Here is a 26,029-nt window from a genome sequence, read left to right as displayed (position 1 = left end):
AAAAAAGAAATAATAATACAATAAGAATAGCCTAGCATGTGATTCAGAGAAAGTGCTTATAGACATATGAAGGAATCTATGAAAGTATAATGTCATGGAAACTAGGGGATATACTATGACCTCCTGTAATGGCCTTTCTTATCTCTGATAAATTAAAATTAAATTAAATTAAAATAAATTAAAATTTAAGGCCTGCTTGATTCCCATATCCATGGCAGTTAATTAATTGCTTTTTAATCATTCTTTCGGTGTGACCTATTTTCAATACAGTTGTTTTTCCTTGGCTAAGTTTGCAGTTTCTGGAGGATGTGAACTTGGTGACAGACATTTGTATATTCCCCTACAGTATCTAGCCCGGTGCATATTAGGAGACAAATAAATCTATCAAACAACTTTAGAAATAATGTGGGCATGCCATCTCATGGCGATTTCTTTCTGCATCAGTTTTTAAGTTTACACGTGAACACTATATTTGGCCATGGTTTTCTCATCATTTCATGGTATCTTGGCTGTGAGATCACACGTATACACACATTCCTGCTTCTCAGTACTCACTCTAGTCCAGACTCCTTGATGGATAATTACTGATCTCAGTGCTACGTAAAATAGAATAAGACTTCGGTAAATATACCTTCACATGTATGTCAACTTCAAAGAATAAGTAATTGGTTGTTAGATGAGAGGATGTAAAAAAGGAAGTGGGGGCGTCCCTGGTGGCGCAGTGCTTGAGAGTCCACCTGCCGATGCAGGGGACACGGGTTCGTGCCCCGGTCTGGGAAGATCCCACATGCCGCGGAGTGGCTGGGCCTGTGAGCCATGGCCGCTGAGCCTGCGCGTCCGGAGCCTGTGCTCCGCAACGGGAGAGACCACAACGGTGAGAGGCCCGCGTTCCGCAAAAAAAAAAAAAAAAAAAAAAGGAAGTAGATGAGTAGGTAGATGGAGTTTTGAGAAAGAGTGGTTAGCTTGGTAAATAGGTGACATTTTACTATGTAGTTGAGTCCTAATTATCCATGGGCAGGTGGTTCATATTCTAGAACTTTGTGGATAGCCATATATTTCACTTAAATAATTAGACATAACTCAATTTTTTCTATGAAAAAAAGTATTCTTTTGGTCTTATTCATTAAATTAAACTCAAAGACAGATTTCATTTTAGAAAATACTCAATTCATATTTTTAATTACCTTGATATCATTCCTAGAACACTGCATCATATTTTGCTCTTTTTCATTTGCCATATTTGTTTGAAGTAGATACTTATGAAGTCATTGAGAGGTGAAAGGTCTCCATATTGGCTGGCAAATCATATTTGGAGAAATCTTTCACTCAGTTTAGGGCAATGATTATTATGTAAAATAATTATTAACTGGAATAACAGGCTTATTATGAAATATTTTCATTTGCAAACATTGTAATTATTTTACCAAAACTTGCAAACCAAAGTTAAAACCTTTGTATTCTGAATGTGAATTCTTTTAATAAACAAGAATTAAATGCTCTTTTATAAACCATTCCGTTAACATGAGGAATTTAAAAAATATTTTAAATGTAGCTTTTTATTCTTAAATGTTCTTTTTTGCTTTATGCAAACTGGGAAAAAGACATGCTTTCTTTTATAATTTTAAAGGACTTAATTTTTAAACTCTGTGATCTAATGAAAACATTATTTGACAAGCACTGCTATAATACTAGATCAGCTCAGTGGTATATGAATCAATCTTTAAATTTTACAAATGATTCATACTGAGTCATGAAATTTGTTATAATCATTAAATGAGGGAAATGATAAATGCTTTTTGACAGCCAATAGGTCTTCAGCTGCTTGTGATTAGTTGTGTTTTTTTTGTTTGTTTGTTTTTGTTGTTGTTTTTGCGGTACGCGGGCCTCTCACTGTTGCGGCCTCTCTCGTTGCGGAGCACAGGCTCCGGACGCGCAGGCTCAGCGGCCATGGCTCACGGGCCCAGCTGCTCCGCGGCATATGGGATCTTCCCAGACCGGGGCACGAACCTGCGTCCCCTGCATCAGCAGGCACTCTCAACCACTGCGCCACCAGGGAAGCCCCAGATTAGTTGTTTTGATGACTATTTGAAAAAGGAATGGCCTGCTACCTTTTTATTTTTAGAAATACTACTTAAAGTTTAATGTGTTAATTAAAGTTATAAATTATTTTCAGTTGTTTTCTTTGATCTTTGTTATTCTAAATTAAATATTTTTTTACAAAAAGTGTATAGTATGTTTGAGTGTGAGTTTTCTTACCTCTAATGGGGGCTCAGTGAGTCAGAATTGCAACAAAAGAAATTTTAACAGCTCCCACTGGTGTCTTTCAAGGTAAGTAGAATGACAGAGAAGACAGTCAGCAATAAGCCAAGTAGCCCAGTTGACATACTCAAGCTGTGCCTTGGCTAGGGATAAGGAGAGAATTTGTTTTTTCAGGAATATGGATTACAAAGCCTTAGGAGTTTGCTACTTCTGTATTTAAGTTGTAGCTTTTACAAAATAGCATCCTCACAGCCTGAAGCCCTAATGAAAAGTAATTAAGACCATTTACAGGTAGTTAATTCAGCTGTTAACTGGGCTCTCTGGAAAGAAGCTGTCGGCACCTAGCGTCATCATTGCTTGCCAATTCCCTCACTTTTTTTTTTTTTTTTTAAGGTCACGGTAATTTCTCCTCTAATTTCATTTGCTCGCTTTTCCAATGCTACTCTTTTCGTAAAATTGGAGTTTGCTGTCCTACTGATTATAACCATTCTTCTAAACTCCCTGGGACAATGCCATATTTCTTCTGTTGCTGTTCTTCCTCTGCTGGAACCCACCTCATAACCTAAAACTTATTTGAATGAGAAAAGTATCCTTACTTAGTTAGCGTAGCTCCAGATCAGTCAGCTCTTCTTAACTTCAGCTTCTGTCCTTTTCCAAAGCATACCTTAATTCTGAGCCTAATCAGTAGATTTTCTCTCCTTTCTGTTTGGCCACTTGAATAATTCAAGAGTGTAAATCATCAAAAGTTGGTTGTTACTTTTTCACTTGTTAGTTTCCTAATTATTTCACTTGATGAGGTATTTTCATGAAAATTTTTAGTGTTATTTTCTAGTGTGTTCTGTTACCTACTTCAAAACAAACTCTCCTATATTAGGTACACTCCCTGCAGTTACAGAGGAATGGAGGAGAGACTACCTCATGGCAGCATGTCACGACTCACGGATCACTCCAGGCACAGTAGTTCTCATCGGCTCAATGAACAGTCACGACATAGCAGCATCAGAGATCTCAGTACTAATCCTATGACTCACATCACACATGGCACCAGCATGAATCGGGTTATTGAAGAAGATGGAACCAGTGCTTAAATTGTCCTAAGGTGGAAAACTTGTGTTGTTTAAAAAGCAGATTTTCTTCTTTGCCTTTGCATGACTGATTGCCGTAACTCACTGTTATGATGCTTTCAGTCAGGTGCAGATTGTGTCCATTGAAAAGTAAACTTTTGCTTTTTATATTGCAACAAACTTGTAACATCAAGGCATCCAAAATGCTAAGAATTATCGCATAAATAATTCTTATTTCTAGGTTATGAAGAAATAATTATTTGTCTGGTAAGCATTTTTATAAACCCATTTGTTTTATATTTAGAAAAATCCTAAATGTGTGGTGACTGCTTTATAGTGAACTTTCATATAATATCAACTAGTTGTGAGATAACATTCTGGTAGTTCTGTGAATAAAACAAAATTTCAGAATTAAAGAAATTTTCTATGCAAGGTTTATTTCTCAGATGAACAGTAGGACTTTGTAGTTTCCTTTCCACTAAGTGAAAAATAACTTGTTTTTAAACTGTAGGAGAATTTAATATCAGCAAGGGTATTTTAGCTAATAGAATATAAAATCAACAGAAGAATCTGATTAGTCTATTGAAGGCTCTTTTGAAATTCTATCAAAATAATCTTTATTCAGAGAAATACAGGAGCAGGATTAGCGACGGAGTAAAAGCGGAGATGGGCATTTTTCCCAGTAATTGTGCTGTTTTTATTACTTTTGTAAATATTACTTTTACTGGCTGTGTTTTTATAACTTATCCATATGCATGATGGAAAATTTTTACTTTGTAGCCATGTTTTCCCATGTAGTAGTATTGATTCCTAGAGAACTTCATGTTCAGATATGTTCTGTGGAAGCATGTAATAGAATAAGCATCACACATTATAAGGTTTTTTGTGGTAATCATAATTACAAAATGGCAAAATGTTTCCTCTGTATTCGTTGCTTGTATTTTTCTACAGTGAGATGTGATCTTGCCAAAGCCACCAGATCTTGGTATCCAGGCCCCTCCTGTCCGTGGGTTGATTGTCTGCACTTGCATTGCCCAGTAGCCAATAGGCTACAGCTTTTGCCCCACACCCTTATTTTCAGATTCTGGATCATTCTTGTTTATAGCTGAAATACATATAACCTAAGTCCAAAGAAGTGATTAATTTGGGGTATTTGAAAATCATTGTAGCTAAATGGAGCATGATTAGTCCTGCTGTGAAGTATCCTTTAATCTTAAAAATAACTCAAAAATGTTTGACATTTTGTCTTATAAAATTTAAATAATTTATAATAAAAACTGTGAAGTTTATTAGGCATGAAATTGATCGGAAGGGAAAGAAAAATTCTGGAAAATGCTGGATGTGTTTTATAGAAAAGTATATTTAAACAAGGGATCCTCAACCCTGACTACAGATAAGAATCACTTGGGGAGCCTCTGATACCGGACACCTTCCTCTCATTCAGATGACAACTGGTAGTTTTTTAAAAAGCTTTCCAGGTGATTTTAATCTGAAACCTGGCTGCAAGGTGTTTTAAACTAACTTGCCTCTGATGATGATGTGATGGCATCATGTTGTATCACGTGAAAATCTAGCTGGATTCAGTGTTATGCTTTTATATCATTACCTGGTATACAACGGGAATTCTGGATCCCACTTCTAAGGATTCTTACTCATTAAGTCAAAGGTGATGGTAGGCCTTTAAAATCTGGTTGTAAAAAGAAATATCACAGGTGACTCTTATGCAAGTATCCAAGAATCACACTTCAAAAAATATTTTAGACTCTAAAGAGGCCTGGCTTTGCCATATGCTAATTTTTTACCTTTAACAGGTCAATTTCTCTGAGCCTCAGTTCCCTTATTTATAAATGAAGACAGAAGATAAATACCTACCTCACAAAATTGTCAAATAGGTATCAGATGAAAAATCATATGAAAGCTCTGAAAATTTTAAAGTGTTATGAACTATAAGGGATTAAGATTATTGAGGATTTAAGAGATTTGTTTGAGGGCTACCATAGTACATTCCTTGACATGTGTTTAATTCATGTGTACTTTTTCCTCTCCTTCTTTAAAACAAAAAGTACCAAGAAATTAGGTGTTGACAGAAGCTTTTATCAGGCGCAGAAGTCAGTTTTCTGATAATAATAATTTGTGTATCATGTTTTTTCTTTCAAAGTATGTATTTCTTAATATTTATTATTAATTCTTCTTAAGATATAGTTGAATATTTGGCTCAAATGCTTTACTTTTTCCTCCATTTTCATCGTCTTTTCCCTTGAAACTGGAGTTAATACTCAAGACAAGTAGAGTCTGAATTCCCTCACGTCTGACAGTTAGTAACCCTTTACTCTGAAAGCCAAACTTATAACAACTCATTTATAAATAAATCAGTAATTCTTGAGGCTTTTGTCTGAGGATTTCCCCTGAGAACAGCATGAGAGACCAAAACAAACATTCAGACAAAAAAAATAAGTTACTATAGAAGGTACCAGTTTCAGCTCAAAGATGTTGTCATCCATCGCCATCTGCATTATATTATCAATTGCCAAAATGTTAATTGGGGGCTTCCCTGGTGGCGCAGTGCTTGAGAGTCTGCCTGCCGATGCAGGGGATGCGGGTTCGTGCCCCGGTCCGGGAAGATCCCACATGCCGCGGAGCGGCTGGGCCCGTGAGCCATGGCTGCTGAGCCTGCGCGTCCGGAGCCTGTGCTCCGCAACGGGGGAGGCCACAACAGTGAGGCCCGCGTACCGCAAAAAAAAAAAAAAATGTTAATTGGTTTCTTTGTGGGCCAAGTATAGACAGTTAAGTGAACATCATTATGAAAATCTTAACTTTGTGCTTCTTGATTTTTATATATTCATTTGTATCTTCTCTACTAAACTGTTGATGTATTTGTAAAGGATATACTGGCCTCTCAGTTACTTTCAGTATCTTAGTTTTGCTCCACAAAATTTACTTAATATTGTTAATGCATTGTTTTAAATAACCATATTTAGTTTGGGTTGTGTTATTTATTAAACTAGCGCTCCAAATTAAGATTTTTATTCTTTAAAGAAACAGTTGAAGAACTATAACAAAACAACAATTTCAAGTCTCAACTAGCTTAATCCAACATAAGCAAGTCCTGACAGCTTTCCTACCATATGTTTAATTTGTGTTGTGATTGGCATATGATAATGTTTAGTATTTTATTTGTTCAGTTGACAACTGAGAAAATAATAGTTCTCTCTAAAATGTTAATATATAACTGAAAGCTTTTCGAGAAGTACTCTGATTTCAGCAATATTGTATTGAATTTTTTCAGTGATTAAAGCAAACAATTCAAGACAATATTAAGCTCGAAACAGTAGTTTCAAAGAACAACTGATTAGTAACTCAACAACTAGCAGAGGGCATAGTACATAGTAGGTTTTCAATAAATATTTAAATGAATGAATAGCTCATGTTATGCAACTCACTTTTACTCCAGCAGTGAAGTCTCACTTCAAAGAAATTTGAAGAGTCTAAATTTAAACTAAGTGAAATGAAGTCTCTGCTTTACCAGAATAACCTGCGGCAGTTAGTAATATGTGAATTGCACCAAATAAAGTGTATTTCTCCTAGAGTAACAGTCCATATTGCTATTTTAATTAAAGAAATATATATACAAACTTGTACCAACACTTTATATTAATTTTAAAAGGTGATGAGCAATTCTTAGAGGTATTTAGGTTCTTGTTGGTTTTATGTGAAGTTAGATCTTTGTGTAGTGGTTGGGTAAATGAATATTCAAGTAAACCTTGATTAATGATGATTTTCTAAAAGCTGTTTCTTAGAGCAGATTTATGAAAATTCTGAGAATCTCTTCAAATTAGAAAAATTTACTACATTTTAACCTACCTCATTAGTTTCTTTGTGATAATAGCTGGCAGTAACTGAAGTTGTAACCGTATTGGTTTAGGCTATATCCCCATGAAATAAAAGGAACTACTTAAAGTTTTTTGATAAAGTAGTGGATCATTGGCTTGAGCTTAGAAAACATTAATATAGCAAAATTTCACTATGATGATATTTATATTGCTTTTGACATGCCAAAGGTATATTTACATATTATCATACTTGGAATCAAAAGACCCATAATTATGATGTAAACTAGACAGCTCATTTAATTTCTCTTGGTCTCAGTTTCTTTGATGTAAAATACGGATAAGGTAATTTGGGGCCCCGAAACCTACCTCACTGGACAGCGTGAGGATCAAATGAGATAACAGGAATTATAGTGCTCTTTAACCTGTAAGTTCCCCTACTGATAGTATTTGTTTTTGTTAGAATTTTGGGGTTACAGAAAGGAAGGATAATGGTCTTCAGTGGTATTTAGCAGTAACAACAGAATAGGCAATTAGACCAGTATTCATTTGGTATAACCTTTAAATCAGCAATCCAATTAAACCTTTAAAAATTAGGTTCTTTTTCAAGAGTGGCTATGCCCTTAGATTGTATTAGTTCTTTATTATATGTTATACCAGAATATGCTTTCAAATTTTATATGGCTGAATTTGTAGGTCACTTTCATCAGAAATTTGGGGATCTCCATTATGTTTTCTTTGATACAGAATGATATAACTACATTAGCTTGGTTTCAGTGAAATTTATAAGAAAAATATAAAGAGAAGTGTAAGCCTTATTTTTCTTTCTTTGAGGACTTTCATGTGCCCAGTTCTTTCCAATTAAGAACAATTTTTAAAATGTGATTACTGTAACTGGTTGGTTTTCATCGTAGCAAAACTTTACATTTTAAGTGATAATATTATCTTGTTTGTATATTTGCATATATAATTTTTAAACCTGCATAAAGTAAGGATTTCTCCATTCTTTTCCATACATAAGCACGCAAAAGAGCATTTTTATAGAACCTAGATTTACAAAGGAACTCATGGTTCTTTTAAACTTCTTTTATGCCTTTTTTACAACTGATTAAAATAAGAAAAAATGTTTACATTTAATTCAGCTATGTTTCTTGGTAGCTGTATGATTTTATACATTATTCTTATATCATTTTAATCTATTTTATATGAAAAAATTATGTTGACATCTCTTAATATTTTAGTTCTCTTCCCTTCTTTTTTGTTCCAATTATATGAGTTTTGAGAAAGGAGTAGGAAGACTAAGCAACCTTTACCTTCCATCTGACTATAATTAGTCTCCTGGGTTTTTTTCTAATGTAAATTCTATATTTCTTTAACAGCCAAATTGATATTGGGTTATAATTTTCTCTCAGGATCCAAAGTATTCTGAGAAAGAAAATGTTAAGGTCTATCCAGAACCAGCCATCTTTGCAGACATTCCTATTTGGTTGATTTATAAAGATTTAATATAATAAGTTAATAAGCATCTTTCTTATTCTGTGATCTCTAATTAGAAAGTAAAATTTTGTTGCCATAAAGATAAAAGAAGGTAAATTTTCACTTATATTTTAGTCAAGTCCCATACCAGTACAGCATTATTCCTATAAGTGAGAGTCATTCAGTCTATTTAAATGTATTGAAGGTTGGTTTCCTTCAGAGTACTTTCTTTTTAATAATCACTTTTCTCAGAAAATCTATTATGTCCTTTCTTGGACACTTTCATTGGTATGATAGCATTGTTCATAATTTTTTTCTCATTTTATTGGCCACTGTCACCACTTTTCCCTGATCAAGAGAAACAAGTTTTTTACCTTGTAGTAATTTGGGTTTTGAAAATTCAGTGTTCCCTTATTTTGGTAATTACCATTCGCTAGTAACATTAGTATTTATAAGACAGTGCTATTTTTCAAGCTTGTTATTTTATCATATTTCCTGAAGTAGGGTGAACTACAGCATTATTATTATTGTTGTTGTTATTGCCCTGGGGTTTTTGTGATATAAGTCAGCTTGTTTGTATTGCTAACTTGCAAGTATTTCTTTACCTGTGTCGACATGCTTACTGACATAAAAGAAAAAACTTTAGAGCTTAATAATTTCTTTTTTCTAAATTGGCAGATTTTTTTAATGCTTAGTAAAAATGCATTATGTTATTTTTAAATACCACAAAACTTTGTGTCAGAAGACCTGATCGCTAGTGTTGCCTCTGTTTTCAATGAGCTGTGTAACTTTGGAATTTTACCTCTTGGGACCTCAGTTTTCTCATCTGTAAATGAAAGGAACAAGGGGATTAGATCAGGTAGTGTCTCAAATTCCACCTGTTTCTGATTTGGTTATCCCTTGACTATTTTATAATCATTATCTAGGCTTACTTTTATTCTTGTTATTGTTCCCATGAACTGTATTTACTAGATCAGCCTGTACTGTTAATGCAAGTTATACTCAAATTAATAGGATTCAGATACGTTGCTAATTTTGTTTCCCATTCATGATTTTAAGTTATTTTATTTTATGTTTTTCGGCCACACTGCACGGCTTGTGGGATCTTAGTTCCTCGATCAGGGATTGAACCCGGGCCATGGCAGTGAAAGCACCAAGTCCTAACCACTGGACCGCCAGGAAATTCCTGATTTTAAGTAATTTTACAGGAGGAAAATTATATTACAGATAATAAAAGTAAAAGAAAGGTTACAAATAATTGACATGACCTTTTTTTCTCCCAAGGGAAAAATCTCCTAAAGAACCAGCATAAGCACCCTAAAATTGACGTACAGAAAAAAGTAACATGTAAAATTCTGTGATCTTTGTTCTCTTAAATATGAATGTAGCTATTTAGGCTAAACTTTTAACAAAATGTATTCACGGTAAAATTAGTAAACAAAGCAGTGATAGCACTGGCCCATATAGCTAATTAAAAAAGCTACTAGGTTTTACTGACATTAAAATGATTATAAAATATAAAAGGAATTTAAGAGGAATGGATTGAAATTTTTCTGTTCAATAATTATTCTTAAGCTGTATTCTTAGATTCATTGCATAAATATAGTTGCAAGATTGCCATGGGCAAGTGAATGCCCTGCTTTAAAATATTGTTAGAGATAAATGTGGTGTGTTATTTTTTATTTTTTTCTGGCTCTGCAGAAGATGTTTCTCTAAAGCCTCCTTCTTTAATAAAATGTGGAGATTCCATTAGTTCCATCTCTCAGCAGAGTTCTCTTGTAGATTTAATTACGTTCTCTGAGAACCAGGCCAAGGAGGTTCCTGTTACTTTTAAAGATCATTGTCTTTCTTCTAATTGTCTTCATTAGCTCATATCAATCTCTTGAACCCTTGGTCTATAGATTTACAGTCTAGGTATTGGGTTTGGTGTCTGATGGGTAGAGAAGAATAACGGAAAGTTGATATAGGAAGGTGTACTGGTTTCTGGTGTGATTTCTTTGGCTGTACTTGATTCCTTGTCTTTCACTGGATCAGACAACTCTCCTGACTTCCAGAAATTAAATTAGATGCCCAGCTTCTCTCATCCAGACATGCCTGTATTACAATGTTATTTTAAATGCCTGTTAAAAACAACCACTTTATTTTCAGTTCTCTGTCTCTTCATGTTTTGATATTACATTTGTTAAGCTTGAGTCTGAGGTCTAAACATTTCATTGAGTATTTTCTGGGTTTTGATAATGGGATATTCTATAAGATAGATAATCCTAGGGTGATTTAATTTATATTTATCCATCCACTATTTTTCTATTTCTCTACCTACTTATCCCCTCCCCCAGTTTTGAAAAGGAAGTTTATGTCTTCCCTGTCTCCCTTCCTTAGTCCTGCCTCAGATAATTTTTCTTTGAACTACTCTTGTTGGCAGAAAGATTTAATATGAAATAATTCTATATTTCTGAGACAAGATCAACACAGTAGTTCTTTACACTGAGCTGAGGTGTTTGTGTACTTGAAAATATTATGTTTTCTTTATATGTGAACTTGAAATTATTTTTTTAATCATGAAAAGGACTCATTTGAAAATATTAGTCTGGAAATTCTTGTCATCAGGTGCTATTTTTACCTTAGCTTGTGAATTATCATAGTAAATCTGAGTTCTTTATCATTCATCTTTTTAAAAAGTTAGTTTCTCTAAAATTATCCCATTTCACAGATCTTTAATACCAACTTCAAACAATTTTTCTGCTTTTATTTTCAGAAATGCCAAATTCTGTTTTTGAGAGTTTTATTTTTTCATTGCAGTTTAAACGTATTGCATATGTGAAGGAGTGATGCAGTTTAGAAATTTACTTTGGCATGATAAAGACAGCAACACCACAGTCCCTTACTCCCAGTCCCAAAAAGAAAAGTTCATTTGACACTCAAAAGCTATTAAATTGTCTTATTTTTATTTGCAAGAGCTATGGAAACTGTCTCTTCTAATTTAAACTTTTTAAATTAGGAAAATACCAACTTTGCTATATTTTAATCTGTTAGTGAATTTGGGATATTATTTATGTAAGTATATATGTCTACAATTTATTATAGTTAATAGTTATTTCGCTTTCTGTAATATACGATACCTGAAGCTCACATTTATTTAATGTGAGCTTTTTTTTTGAGACTTTCTTTTGTTTTGTCTTATTTTCTTAATGTTGTACAGTATTGTATATGTTAGGTTATCACAGTCATCTCAGCAGAAAACCCTTCCATAGATGGACTGTTCTTTCTGAGAATCAGCCCAAGGAGATTCATATCATGTGGTCATAGTTGGATAATATTATTCTGAGCTATGTGAAGTTGCTGGTTTTGTTGATCAAATGTTAACAGTTTCATAATATATATTCAAGAAACAACCAAACAAAGATCCTTTAGAACAGATGTAATGACTTCCCATTTCAACTCTTTTCATCAACCTACCAGGCTTTATGAAAGAGACTCAAACTACAGATAACCGTAGGTCTATCAAGAAAATTCTGCTTTGTTTTGCTTTTAAATTGCCCAGTTTTCAAAGATGTTTAATCAAAATGACTTCAGTAATTGAAGCAAATATCTTTCGGGAATACATAAGTTACATATGCCTTTCGTTAAATCTGTGTGTAGTTTTTAAGCTTTCATTATTGAAACATTGTCATACATCTAAATATCATTTAGAGGCAAAATAACTCCCCTCCCCACCCAATATCTAATATGGACTCAAATTTTGCCAGCTACAGAATTGTGTCTTCTTGATAGGCGTTCTAAAATAATGAATACTATTATGTTATGTAGTCAACAAATTTGCCTTAAAGTGCCATTTAAAGATTTTCTTTATGCATATGTTTCAGGTTGTAAGAATTAAAATATATGAGTATAAAAAAGCATGTAAAATTAAGAAGCTCCTACACAGGAAATCCCCAATTTTGTTCCAAAGTCATACTACATCTCCTCATATACATAATATTTTTGTGAATAATAAGGGTAACAGATAGCCAACAAGAGCTGACCTAGTGCACTCCAGTATTAATCTAGGGGGCTTGGTTTGGAATAAAGTGTTAGTGACTATAGCCCTTTCACCTCTCTTAAAAACAAACAAATACATTGTTGTTAGCACAGATTACTATCAGTTAGTAGAATATTAAGCTTTAAAAGTGGAAATAATTTAGTGTTGGTGGAACTATTTTGAGACAAGAGATATCATTTAGATGACCTAACTTGGGAACCTGCTCCTCTTTCCCTGAACCCATGTGATGACTGAAAGTGCTGTATATGTTCAGTGACCTTGAAGAAAGGAGCTAGTCATTTCTTTTTTATGCGTCATATGAAGTCGGGGCCTTACTGATCTCATGTTTTTCAGTTCGAAGGCTGTGTCTGGAACATCCTAGATATCTTCACCCACGCTCTTCTAAGGCTGTGTTTCAGGCTCTGTCTGCCCTACCTTCAGGTAGGCCTGCGTTCCAGCTCTGCTCCTTGATATTAAATTTACAGATGGGCACTGTCCATTCTTGTTTTAAAAAAAAGTCTTGCCTCATTTTACCGTTATCAACAATGACCACCACCTTCTCTTTTTTTCAAGAGATATAAAGGTAGAAAGGATATTTTTTTTCATTATTTTCAAAAACTATTATTCTTAAACAGGTGGCACTTAGCAATTTAGTTTTCAAACTCTAACCTGAATTAAGTTGATGAGGTGATTCTAAAATTGATTCTAAAATTTTAATCTTGCTTTATCATATAAACATCTAGTTAGAAACTTTATGCTAATAAAGACTTGTATTTTGTGGCATTAGTTCTTCATGTTTCTTTTTTATGTATTTAAAATCGTTCATTCATTTCCAAATGAGTGGAGAAGTTACTGTTGAGCTCCGTATAGGACAAGTGCGCTTGATTAGAGCATGAAATGTACTTTCACATTAGCTGGATGTGCTTTGCACTCTGCTCTTGTAGATTTATTTTGTTTACAGTAGACTGATGTCAGTTTTTGTAAATGTTTTTACTTAGCACTTTAACTGTGAGTGTATAAACTGATTTTAAATGTAGTGGTTGTATATTTTGGTTATAAATTGGAAATTTGTAATAAAATTAAATGATTTGTTCTGTATTTTGTCATTAGTACCTGACTGAGTATAGTTTTCTACCTCATCTTCTAGACTCTATTTAACATATTACACTGCTATTTTTTTTTTATTATATCACCAAATTTACTTAAGAAAAATAGATTTGAACACTTTTTTTCCCCCAGTTGACACCTTTGAGAGATGTTGCTGTTCAATGTGGCACACAATAAGGAAACATTTTGATGACGGGGCATTATATTGAAATACCCTCGCATACCTCCACCTCCATGTATAAAAATACTCCTTTGGAATTAATGCTGCTGTTGCCTCTTGAATTTAGATTCAATTGTCAGTAAACCTAAATTAAATGTAGCCACAGTCTTTAAAATGATTGCATAAAAAAGAGAAGTAGTTAAAGCTCTCAGAAACATGATACGTTACAATTATAGATATGTGTAACCAGGCTATACGAAATGTAATACTATTTTAAACATTACATTTAAACTAAATAGCAGTTTCATTTTGCCATCAAAATTAATAATGGTGCTTCACATCCAAAGTAGGTGTGGAGGTTTGATTATTTCTCATTTGAGAACAACGTAAATGCCTTCTTGCCTCTTTTCCATCTCATGGATTCTCAGGGGTTCAGAGGTCATGTGGTAGCCCCCTTCTCACTTATGGAACCAGCTTTGAAAAGGCTCCAAATTAAAAATAATCCTTGGCAGCTTTATTCCAGTCCTAGTACAGAAGAATCAGGTTATCTCACCAAATTTTTCAGTCCTCTGATAAAATCTGCAGATGCTTCTTAATTTGCCTCTTTGCTAGGAAAGATGAGAGAGGAAAATTCTCATCCACCACAACTGTAGGTAACAGTGAACTATGGAAAGCACTAAAGTTTAAAGCAACGTATCATCATTTGGTCTCACTGCCGATGTTTAAATGATGTCAGTAAATATTTCACACTAGCAAATTATAAGTTGAAATTTTTTCTAAAAGATTGAAGGTAGCCACAATTCTCCCAGGCACAGATAGAACGGGTTTTCCTTCCTGCAAATTGGGGGAGAAGAGATAATTACTTTATTATCCTACAGTGGGAACAGCCGTACTTGATTCTGTGCATTCCCTGGCCTAGTATCCATGCATTTGAGGGTACAGTTAGCTCTGAAAAGTTCTACACAGAGTAGGTAGATCAGTGAAGGTATTACATAGTAGTGACCTTGTAAGCCTGGATATGAAACAGCTTCATTATATAGACATTTCAAAATACCTATGCAGCAAGAGGAAAATAGACTTTTCAACCAAGTATCAGTTGAAAGTCAGAGATCTGAATGCACTGACTCAATTATTGCCTAGTGTTCCAGAAAGGTGCCTGCCACCAACGTGCTGGAAGGCACCAAAATTTAGTGTGAATGTAAATAAGGAGCTCAACATATGGGGATAGGGAAAGCAATACTGAAACACAATTTGCTGGTCTCTACTCCTTTATGGCTAAATATTAATTGAGCAAGGAATTAAGACCAGAAAAGAAGCGAACCTCAAGTACTGCTCCTTTCAGTTTCCATTTTAAAAAGCTCAAGTTTTATAAGTGTTATTGATGATTTCCAGAAATTTGATTTATTTTTTAAGAATTCTGTATTTACAGGTGCTTGGTTCTTCATGAATGCAGTGTTCTATTTACAGTCCAAATCATTTACAGCCATTACATAGTTGTTGGGTATTTTAAAATAAATGGTTATCTATTTCTTCACTGCCTCTCGAATTAGAAACTGTAATTACATGAGTCTCAACGGCTGGCTCTTTACGTTTTATTAATTATTTTTGTTGGTCTCCATCACAGATGGAATTTTTCACTGGTAATTCCTCCTAAGTCCATTCATATGGAATTCAGAGCAGTGAAAGTAAATTTCACACCATAGAGTAGGGAATGATAATGGTTAAAAGGAGCAGGAGGGATCTGGGGACAGCCAGCAGGACCAGTTCAGTTCTCAACTGGTGTTGGGTTTTGCAAAGGTTGGCTCATTATAACCTGTACAACATAGGCCTTTACGATCTTCATGTCTTCCAGCTTCATTTTGTCAGTGAGAGATCTGCCAGAAAAGAACTAGCGCTGACTGCCCGGTACTACTCCTGCTTGCATGTAGCCGCCTCCTCATGTGGTACAGTGTGTCTGTGCCGTGGACCACAGGGTTGAGTCCTTGCTCGTGGAATGGCACAGACGGAGCTGAGATTCATACCCAGAATTGGGTGCTGGCTCAGGAATATCCAGAGTCTCTATGTTGCTCTTTACCTCTATCATGTTGATTGGTGGTGCCACGCAATAGACCGGAAGCTGATGCCTATTCCCCAGTTCATCATAGCCCTCTGTAAGCGCACCATGTGGTAACGTTATGTTCGCACCATCAGTGATTGCCTGTGCCAGGTCATGATCGTTGCTTTCAAAAGCATGTGCTGCAGCCTTCAAGGCATCCCAAATCTCTTTACAGCCTTCAAAAGCTGATGCAGTATCCCAAAATTCGTCTCTCTTGCTGAGCAGTTGTCCGTCTGTCATGGGATAATCGCTTTTCCATTTGGGTTTCTCCTTTTTCAAAGGCTGGTCACGACCTAAAGCAACTCAGTCCCAGGGCCGCCCGCCCGGCAGGCCTGGCCCCCGTGCTGCCCTCGCCTCTGGCTCGGCCCTGCCAGACCAGGGCTGGCCCATCCCGGGCGGGTCGCAACTCCCGCTTCACCCCCTCGCAGCCCAGCACACCCACGTCCAGGTGAGTCCAGCCCCGTTGCAGCCTGTCCCCCAGGCCCCATCAGTCCCCGCCCCTAAGCTGCTGTTTTTAAATTAGGTGTCATATTTTATGTCCTTCTAATTACTAATTTTTTCATTCATAATAACAGGATCCACACTAATCTGGAATATAGAAATATATAAACACACCATTCTGTATTATAGCTCTTTCACACTTATCTTGTTGATATAGATGAGTCCCATCTCTGTTCATTATCATATCCTCAATATACACCACCACTAGGCACATAATAGGGGAAAAAATGAATACATTAAAGTGTCCATTTCCCAACAGAAAATCCTACCCACGTAAGCAAATCAGTTTTTTTTTCTTTTCACACACAGGACAGCAGATCAGGACTTAAACTGCTATTAAGTGTTTTTTGCCTAGATTGTACAGTGTTTAGTTGGAAGGGACCTTAGAAATCATAAGGTACAACTTCCAACCCAGTACAAAAATCCTTCAGAACCATCTTTTATAAGCCTCGGCTTGAATGATTTCAGTAACAGGAAGCTTACTACTCTGTAAGGCCTTCCATGTCATTTTGAAGTCCGCCAACAACCAAAATGATCAAGGAAATTTAACACTCCCCAAAAGTCTTCCTAAAGGAACTGCTGACATCTTCATTTTAGCCCTGTGAGATCCATGTCAGACTTACAGAAGATAATAAGTTTGTATTGCTTAAGCCCCTAAATTTAGGGTAATTTGTTAGAGCAGCAGTAGAAAACTAATATTCAGCCTCACACTTGCACATCTGCAAAGTGTAAGCAATGAACAAGTGAGTAATGGAAAATGGCCCAAGGAGTCCATTAGGGACCAGAGAAGTTTCAGAGAGCTGGCCAGTTGCCATGGAACAGACTGCTGAGGTGGCTGGGATAGGTTGGAGGTACTGAGATTAATAAGAGCAATCAGTCCCTGGTGCCCTTCTTCCAATTTTATTCTTCATTTTTTTTCACCATTATTTTCCAGTTTTCTTTTTATTCCCATTTCTCCTTTTATCCTCTCTTCCATCCTACTTTCCTCCTCTTTTAAACACTGCTCTTCATTTTTCTCTGCTAATCAAGCATATGTTTTTGTCAGCCCCACACCCCCACCAGCGTACCCACCCATTTGTCAGAAGGAGATAAGGAGCAGAACATGCGAGGAGCCTTGGGAGAATGTCGAGATTTTCAAGTGTGCCAAGAATTAAAAAGGTAAGGAACATAGCTTTACCACCTGGTCTCTGGGTACTCCAGAGCACCACATGCATTCACAAAAGAGGGTTATATACAAATCTATTTATTTAAAAAAAGAACACAAAACTAAGCAGGTGGGCTTCCCTGGTGGCTCAGTGGTTGAGAGTCCGCCTGCCGATGCAGGGGACACGGGTTCGTGCCCTGGTCCGGGAAGATCCCACATGCTGCGGAGCGGCTGGGCCCGTGAGCCATGGCTGCTGAGCCTGTGCGTCCGGAGCCTGTGCTCCGCAACAGGAGAGGCCACAACAGTGAGAGGCCCGCGTACCGCAAAAAAAAAAAAAAAAAAAAAAGCAAGCACTCAAAAGTCTTTTGAAAATAACAGAAGGTTTTTGCTAAGGTACTGATTGGTCACTATCTTCTATTTTGCTGCCGAAAAATTATGTTGAGCCCTTTTCACTATCTCTTAGCGCAAAACTAAAGGCCCTAAGTGGCTAATGGAAAGTCTTCATCAACTTCAAATAATATTACGTGAGCTACTGAACAATAATAAATACAATAGAAGCATTTAAACACTTCACATGAAGTGAATCAATGAAGCATGTACAGTTTTATTTTAAGAATTTTTTGGCACCGGATTTTCTAGAAAAGTGTTTGCTGAATACGGGGACTAGATCCATGACTAATATCTATATGCAAGCTTCCGGTTTCCCACAAGTCCTGGTGGCTGCAAGGGCAGACGAAGGGACATTGTTCTCTGGCAACAGGTTGGGCTTTGGTTGAGCCAGTTTAAGGGAACTGTTGGTAAGAATCCTGAGGACAGGGGTAATACCTGTGCCCTTAGCCATCAATATAGTAGATTTCAAATGAACCCTTACCACAAAGCAAGGAGAGATTCCCTTAATGATAAGCATTTCTAAAAATTCCAAAGATTATGTGGGCCATGTGGCTGCCAGAAATTGGTTTGTTTCTGGAGCCATTGCTGCAGCACTAAAATTGGTCAGCAAATTCAGAGGAGAACAAATTACACCTTTAATCCAGAAGTCCTTTTCTTCCTCTCTTTTGTCCTATCCATTGGTAGGAGTTCTTTGGCAGAGACATGGCATATTTAACTATAAACTTGTTTTAGCTGTCACAGTTTTATTTGTTTTTCCAGAGCCGAGGGTTATATTCATATTGTTTTTCTTGTCTGTTGATGAAAGTAATTTTAGAAAATGATCTTCCAAGTCTCTGTGACCATTCATTAGCATGAATTCATTCATTCATTTATTCAGTAAACACTCATTTGTCTACCTACTCCTTACCAGGTAGTGAGTAAGACCCTAGGAATTCAAAGAAGGAAATGTCATGATTTATACTCGTGTGAAGTTCACACGCTAGTAAGGAGATAAGCTTTTCAACACATGAGGACCGTAATACTGATGTGTTCAAAGTGTTATTTGAGCACAGACGTGGAAGAAGTTACTTCTGCCAAGAAGACTGGGCGTTCAGAGAACTTTCATGGAGTATGAAAGATCCAATCGATAGGAATTTATTAATCACCTATTAATTGCTGAGGTTATGGCAGGGAACAAAACAGGCAGTTCTGTTTTAGTTCTGTAATCAAAATTTTGAATCTAAAGGGAGGAGGCAGACAATAAATAAGTAAAGACGTTAACAGATAATTTCAGATAGTAATAAGTGTTACAAGACTAAGACTGTCCTGGAGGGAGAGGCTTAAAGGTCTTGGTAAAGAATATGGATTTTGTCCAAAGTGCAAAAGAGTGCCATTGAAGCATTTTAATTAAGTGATTAACACGACCTAATTTTCCTTTCTAAAAAATTATTCTGGTAGCTCTATGAAGATGGATTATGAAAATCAAGAATGCACACAGGGAAACCAATAAAAAAGCAATTGCATGAGTACAGGTTAAGAGATAATAACGACTAGCACTCAGATGGTAGTTGTAGAGATGGACAGAAAAGGGAAGATTCAGGATGTCTTAAACATTGGATGTGATAGTTGAGGAAAAGGGGATGATGAAAGATAATTCTTGGTTCTTTGGCTATAGCAGTGAGGTGGAGTAGGGGCCACTTCCTAAGGTGGAGAAAACTGGAGGAAGAATAGATGCTGATGGGAAAAATCAAGAGCTCCGTTTTGGACAGGTTAGGTTTAAAGTGACTATTAGTTATCCAAGTGAAGATGCCAAGTAAACAGTTGGATATAAGTCTAGAGCTAAGGTTGAGATTTTGGCCTGAGATAGAAATGTGAGAATCATCAAGATATAGGTAGGATTTAAAGTCATCAGTTTATATGAGATCACCTTGGAGAAGACTGGATAGAGAGGAGAAGTTGTGTAGAAGACAAAAGGTCAGGAAAGGAGACTAAGAAGGAGAAGCCGGTGAGATAAGAATATCCAGGGAACCTGTTAGAGAAGCCAGGAGAGAAGTGTTTTATAAAGGAGGGAGTCATCAAACCAGTCAAATGATGCTTAAAGATGACTTCCTCAGATGATGACTGAGGAAGATCATTTGACTTGACAACGTGGAGGTTATTGAAAAGAACAACTTAAATAGAGTGGGAGGGGGGCCAGCATGGAGTGGATTGGAGAGAAAATGGGGAACTTACATTTCCAGCAGTTGGAAGATTCGGTACTTTCAATGACCCTCCCAATGTAAGCAGTTAAAATGCTGGATTATATATAAAAATCACCTTTGTGTTTGTATTGCTGAACTGGCATGATCTTACCAACAAAAGTCAAAAACAAAGTGAAAGCAAGAAACGTTGGCGATAAAGCAGCACCAATACCAGCTTCTGCTCTAAGATTTTTTTTTGCTGAGCCCTGGAGACAGCACCATATTTGGGGGATAAGAGATTAACCCTAAGGTCAACATCAGTTGGAGAATGTAATAGATCTCTGCATAAAACTGGGACTTCAATGGGTTATACCTTCAATGTAAAGGAGAAGGAAGAAAAGAAAGTCACCCAGAACAGGACATCAAAGAAATTTGAATTCAAATTTAGCATTGGTTGGCAGGAGTATGGTGGAATTTCCCCCTGAGAATGTGTAAAGGCCCTCATGCACATTTTTTGGTCCAAATGTACACTGTGTGTGATCTGAACCTTAAGCCAAGAATATAACTCAAAGGGTTCTGGATTGCTTGCTACTTCAGGCAGTTGTCAGAAGCAAATGAAGAGGAAAGCAATTTTAATTTAGGTGCCAAGGAATTTCCACAGAGAAATTTCCAAGGGAAAGGAGCAGGTCATAGTGAAAACTAGCAAAACATACAAAAAAGAACAAGACATCACAAGTGACAGCCTATTCTCCAAAGGATTAAGATGTTAGAGTCAACACACAGTATAAAATAACAATTTAACATGTTTAAAGAAATTAAAGAAGGTATTGGGTATATAACACGATACTATGAAAAGTGACTAGGCAGATTTGAAAAAGGAGACCTAGTTGAATTTCTAGATATGGATGATTTAATAATCAAAATTAGAAACAACAGATTAAGCACAACTGATGAAAGACTACTGAACTAAAATATATGTGGTGATGTTTTTTAACTTTATTTTTTATTTTTAAAATTATTATTTTTAGCCGCGCCGTGTGGCATGCGGGATCTTAGTTCCCTGACCAGGGATGGAACCCGTGCCCCTGGATTGGAAGCACAGAGTCTTAACCACTGGACTGCCAGGGAAGCCCTGTGGTGATTTTTAAATGTCCAGAATTCTTTGATATTCTTCCTTTCAAGAGGTGGAGTTTAATTCTCCTTTCCTTAAGTATAGATTGGACTTAGTGATGTGCTTCTAACAAATTGAATAAAGCAGAAGTGAAGGTGTGTGATTTGGGGACTGGGTCATAAAAGACACTGTGCCTTCCTGCTGCTGCTTTCCCTCTTAGATCCCTGGCTTGGGGAAGACAGCTGGTCTGTCAGGAGAACACTCAGGCAGCCTGCTGAGAGGCCCCTGTGGGGAGGAACAGAGCCCTCCTGAATGAGCCATATCTGAAGCAGCTTGCCAGCCCTAGTCCTGCCCTCATTTTTTTTTTTTTAACATCTTTATTGGAGTATAATTGCTTTACAATGGTGTGTTAGTTTTTGCTTTATAACAAAGTGAATCAGTTATACATATACATATGTTCCCATATCTCTTCCCTCTTGCGTCTCCCTCCTTCCCACCCTCCCTATCCCACCCCTCCAGGCGGTCACAGCACCGAGCTGATCTCCCTGTGCTATGTGGCTCCTTCCCACTAGCTATCTATTTTACATTTGGTAGTGTATATATGTCCATGCCACTCTCTCACTTTGTCACAGCTTACCTTTCCCCCTCCCCATATCCTCAAGTCCATGCTCTAGTAGGTCTGTGTCTTTATTCCCGTCTTACCCCTAGGTTCTTCATGGCCTTTTTTTTTTTCTTAGATTCCATATATATGTGTTAGCATACGGTATTTGTTTTCCTCTTTCTGACTTACTTCACTCTGTATGACAGACTCTAGGTCTATCCACCTCATTACAAATAGCTCAATTTCGTTTCTTTTTATGTAATATTCCATTGTGTATATGTGCCACATCTTCTTTATCCATTCATCTGTCGGCGGGCCCTTAGGTTGCTTCCATGTCCTGGCTATTGTAAATAGAGCTGCAATGAACATTTTGGTGCATGACTCTTTTTGAATTATGGTTTTCTCAGGATATATGCCCAGTAGTGTCGGTGGGAATGTAAATTGATACAGCCACTATGGAGAACAGTACGGAGGTTCCTTAAAAAACTACAAATAGAACTGCTCTCATTTGATTACAGCCCCAGGGGCAGCTTGACTGCTACCTTGTGAGAGACACTGAGTGAAAACCACCCAACTAAGTCACTCCTGGATTCCTGACCCCCAGAAACTGTGTGAAGTAATAAATGTTTGTTGCTTTAAGCTGCTAGGTTTTGGGCTAATTTGTCATGCAGCAATAAATAATACAAGATTAATTTGAAGAAATTACCCTAAAGGCAGCACAGAGGAAGAAAGAGATAGAAAATATGAAATGAGATTAATCAAACATTCCAGAAAGAATAATGGGAACAAAGAAATATTTGAAGTGTTAATTGCTAGGGAATTTCTAGAATTGTTGAAAGACAATAATCACTAGGTCCATGGAGCCCAGCGAATCCTAAAATGAATACTTTTTTTAAATTTTTTTAACAGCACTTAGACATCTCATAGGAAAACTGATGAATACCAAAGGGGAAAAAATCTTAAAGCAGCCGGAGAGGGGAAAGATCCATTTCAAAGGAATGACGATTACACTGAAAGCTGATTTCTCTATAGCAATAATGGAAGTCAGAAGCCAGGAATATGTCTTAATTTACTGAGAGCAAAATAACTGTAAACCAAGAATTATCAACCAGCAAAACTGTCTCTCAAGAATGAGGTTAAAGTAGAAGCTTCTGGGTTGGTGGACACATAGAGATTTGGGGAGGGCCGATCTCGGGTGGTCTCAGCCTGCGGCAGCTTGAAGCAAAATTCCCCTGCCAGAGCCTGAAGTCAGGCTGTGGCAGTGAGAGCTCTGAATCCTAGCAGACCACCAGGGCCAGTAGCCAGTGACAAGGCCCTGGCCTGTCGGCTTTTTAGAAATGAAATTCCACAAAGAGACGGAAAGTAGTGAAACAAGTGTTATTAGGAGGAAAAAGAGTACGTGCGAACAGACTCACATGGGCGGGCTCAGAGAGTCACGCCCTCGTGATAGCTTGAATCACTTATATGGGGCATTTCTTCCCGGTTTCCTCTGGCCAATCATCTTGCTTTGCCTGGCTCTGAGCCCACATTTGGTACATCTCGGGGTCCTCCCATGTGTGCACATGCATCTCTGAGCCAAGATGGATTCTAGTGCAGAGGCCTATGGGTAGGTTGACATCACCTACTATGGGGTGGCGACCCCGCCCTTTTTGACCCCCAAGGAACCTTTCTGCGCATGTGTAGTCAGGAGGTTCTCCTTGACCTCGAGAATGAGATATATGTGGTCTCTTGATCTCTTATCTGGGCAGGGCTCAGCTCCTCCTCGCTCCTATTGTCTTCATCTTGGAGTATCTGTCCACAAGGGACAGACTCCAGCTGCTCAGTCTGGGGCCCATCTATCTCCTGCCTCAGAGTGGCGTGCTTGGAGGAGCATGGAAGCTCTGCACTGTCTCCCCATACTTTGCCCTGTGCATCTCTTCCATCTGGCTGCTCCTGAGTTATATCTTTTATTAAAAGCCAGGACTCTACGGCTTCCCTGGTGGCACAGTGGTTGAGAGTCCGCCTACTGATGCAGGGGACACAGGTTCGTGCCCCGGTCTGGGAAGATCCCATATGCCGCAGAGGGGCTGGGCCCGTAAGCCATGGCCGCTGAGCCTGCGCGTCCGGAGCCTGTGCTCCGCAACGGGAGAGGCCACAGTGGTGAGAGGCCCGCGTACCTCAAAAAAAAAAAAAAAAAAGCCAGGAATCTAGAGGCTACATATGAAGATGGTGGCATCAAATAATGGAAGGAGACACTTGATTTGCATTTCCCTGATGATTAGCGATGTTGAGTATCTTTTCATGTACCTGTTGGCCATTTGAATATCTTCTTTGGAAATATATCAATTCAGATCCCAGACCAACTAGAACTATAGGATATGCTCTGCCGCTGCTCAGGTTCTCTGGCCAGGTTTCCCGGATGGGCAGGAACCGAGGCTGTGTATTTGCTTTCCTGCTGAAGTGAGGCGGTAGAATGAGCTGGTGGGGGCCCTTGACTGGAGACTCAAATCAGGCAGAACTGCCAAACAACCGTATTCCCTGGCCGGACAGGACCACAAGCAGAGCCACTGGCTGGGATCTCTGCACCGGCGCACGGCAAGTAGTAATGCGGTCTGTGGAGGTCTGAGCACTGGCTGCTGCAAGCCTGGCGCCCTGTCTCCAATGGTGGAGCCCAGCAGGTTCCCCAAGTGATCTCTTTGAGGCGAGACCCGAACGCGTCTCCCTGGAAGCGCGTTCTGCGATACTGGGAAAGCTGGGTGTCCACTTTGGGTTCTCTTTTTCCCACTGGAGGAAACTGTAGGCGAGGGGCCCTCTTCAGGTAGTGCTGTGCCGGCCTGGAGGAGGGGCAACGTGGTCAGAGTGTAGCCACTCCTTCTGCCTTCTAATGTGGTCCTTCTCAGTCTCTGTGGTCCAGGGGGTGCTTCAGCGTCACCTCTACTTTCTGGGATTTTCTCAGTGGTGTCTTGTCTATGGACAGATGCTAATTGATCTTCTTGTGAGGGGGTACTGAAGTGGATTGAGGCATGTCTCCATCTTTTTTTTTTTTTTTTCCGGTACGCGGGCCTCTCACTGCTGAGGCCTCTCCCGTTGCGGAGCACGGGCTCCGGACGCGCAGGCTCAGCGGCCATGGCTCACGGGCCCAGCCGCTCCGCGGCATGTAGGATCTTCCCGGACCAGGGCACGAACCTGTGTCCCCTGCATCGGCAGGCGGACTGTCAACCACTGCGCCACCATGGAAGCCCCATGTCTCCATCTTGATGATGTTATTTTGGGGAGGATTCTGCCACAGGCCCAGCTGGGGCACAGGTGGCAAGCTCTTGCTGGCCCAGAAAGCTAGGTTGGAGATGGCAGGATCTGCTAGTATTGGAGGGTCTAGTGCAGAGGCGGGGGTGGCGATGGCTGTGGCTCACTGCGGGGACGAGGACACTGGGGACGGTAGTTCTGGGGAGTGCTCATCAGTACGAGCCCTCCTGGAGCCCGCCATTTTCTCACCAAGACCTGGCCCTACCCAACAGCCTGTAGCCCCTCAGAGATTTAGAGACAGTAGGTCTGAGGTAGGGCCCAGGAATCTGAATCTAGAAGCACATATGATTCCGATGCCTGTGGCCTGAGGACCACACTTGGAAAAACACTTCCCCGCATCATGGATTCTTGAATCCCTTAGGCAACAAGTAAATCCTCTTTATCACCGAAGGACAAATAAGCAGGGGATGGTGAGTTCTGAATACTTCCTGAGATTTTCCCCTTCCCTTTGTCCCCTAATTCCTCTCTCTGCAGCAGCTTGCCTGTGCCGTGAGGTGGGCATGTGTGAAGTAGGCAGACACCTGCCAGCCAGCCTAGTGGGCGCAGTACAGCTCCCGGGAGTGACAGGGCACTTCTGAGTCAGCTGTCCTAACGAGCTTGCTTGTTGACTGACTGGAGGGGAGGAGCTCATTATTCACGTTTGGCCCAGAGCCTCCTCTTGTAGGATTGCAAATGAATGGAGGCCATATGGCTCCCACCACGTTCACCCCCATGGAAAAAAGTGGAACGATCATCAAAGCAACACTTTAGTTCACCCTTCTCATTGAAAAGGGTCAGATTAGCTGGAAGGAAGCTCATGAGGCTGTTTGGCACAGACTTTTCACACTTGATCTAT

At 38.4% G+C, this 26,029-nt stretch overlaps 1 protein-coding gene and 1 pseudogene across 1 annotated transcript in view; one reads left to right on the top strand and one right to left on the bottom strand.

Moving 5' to 3' along the window:
• The window catches only part of FZD3 (frizzled class receptor 3), a 90,571-nt gene extending 76,530 nt beyond the window's left edge, over positions 1–14,041 (top strand). Inside the window, exon 6 of the mRNA XM_022594962.3 lies at positions 3,134–14,041. Within this exon, the coding sequence (XP_022450670.1) occupies positions 3,134–3,347 (214 nt within the window). The 3' untranslated portion in view covers positions 3,348–14,041. The remainder of the gene's footprint in view (positions 1–3,133) is intronic.
• Positions 14,042–15,443: 1,402 nt separating this feature from the next.
• On the bottom strand, positions 15,444–25,375 carry LOC111185438 (ubiquitin domain-containing protein 2-like; annotated as a pseudogene).
• Between the last annotated feature and the right edge of the window lie 654 nt (positions 25,376–26,029).

The sequence above is a fragment of the Delphinapterus leucas genome, chromosome 6 (assembly GCF_059928025.1).
Source record: "Delphinapterus leucas isolate spDelLeu-1000000601 "Yukka" chromosome 6, BTC_Dleu_Yukka2, whole genome shotgun sequence".
In the NCBI taxonomy this organism is placed as follows: domain Eukaryota; kingdom Metazoa; phylum Chordata; class Mammalia; order Artiodactyla; family Monodontidae; genus Delphinapterus; species Delphinapterus leucas.
This window is presented reverse-complemented; position numbering and strand designations above follow the sequence as displayed.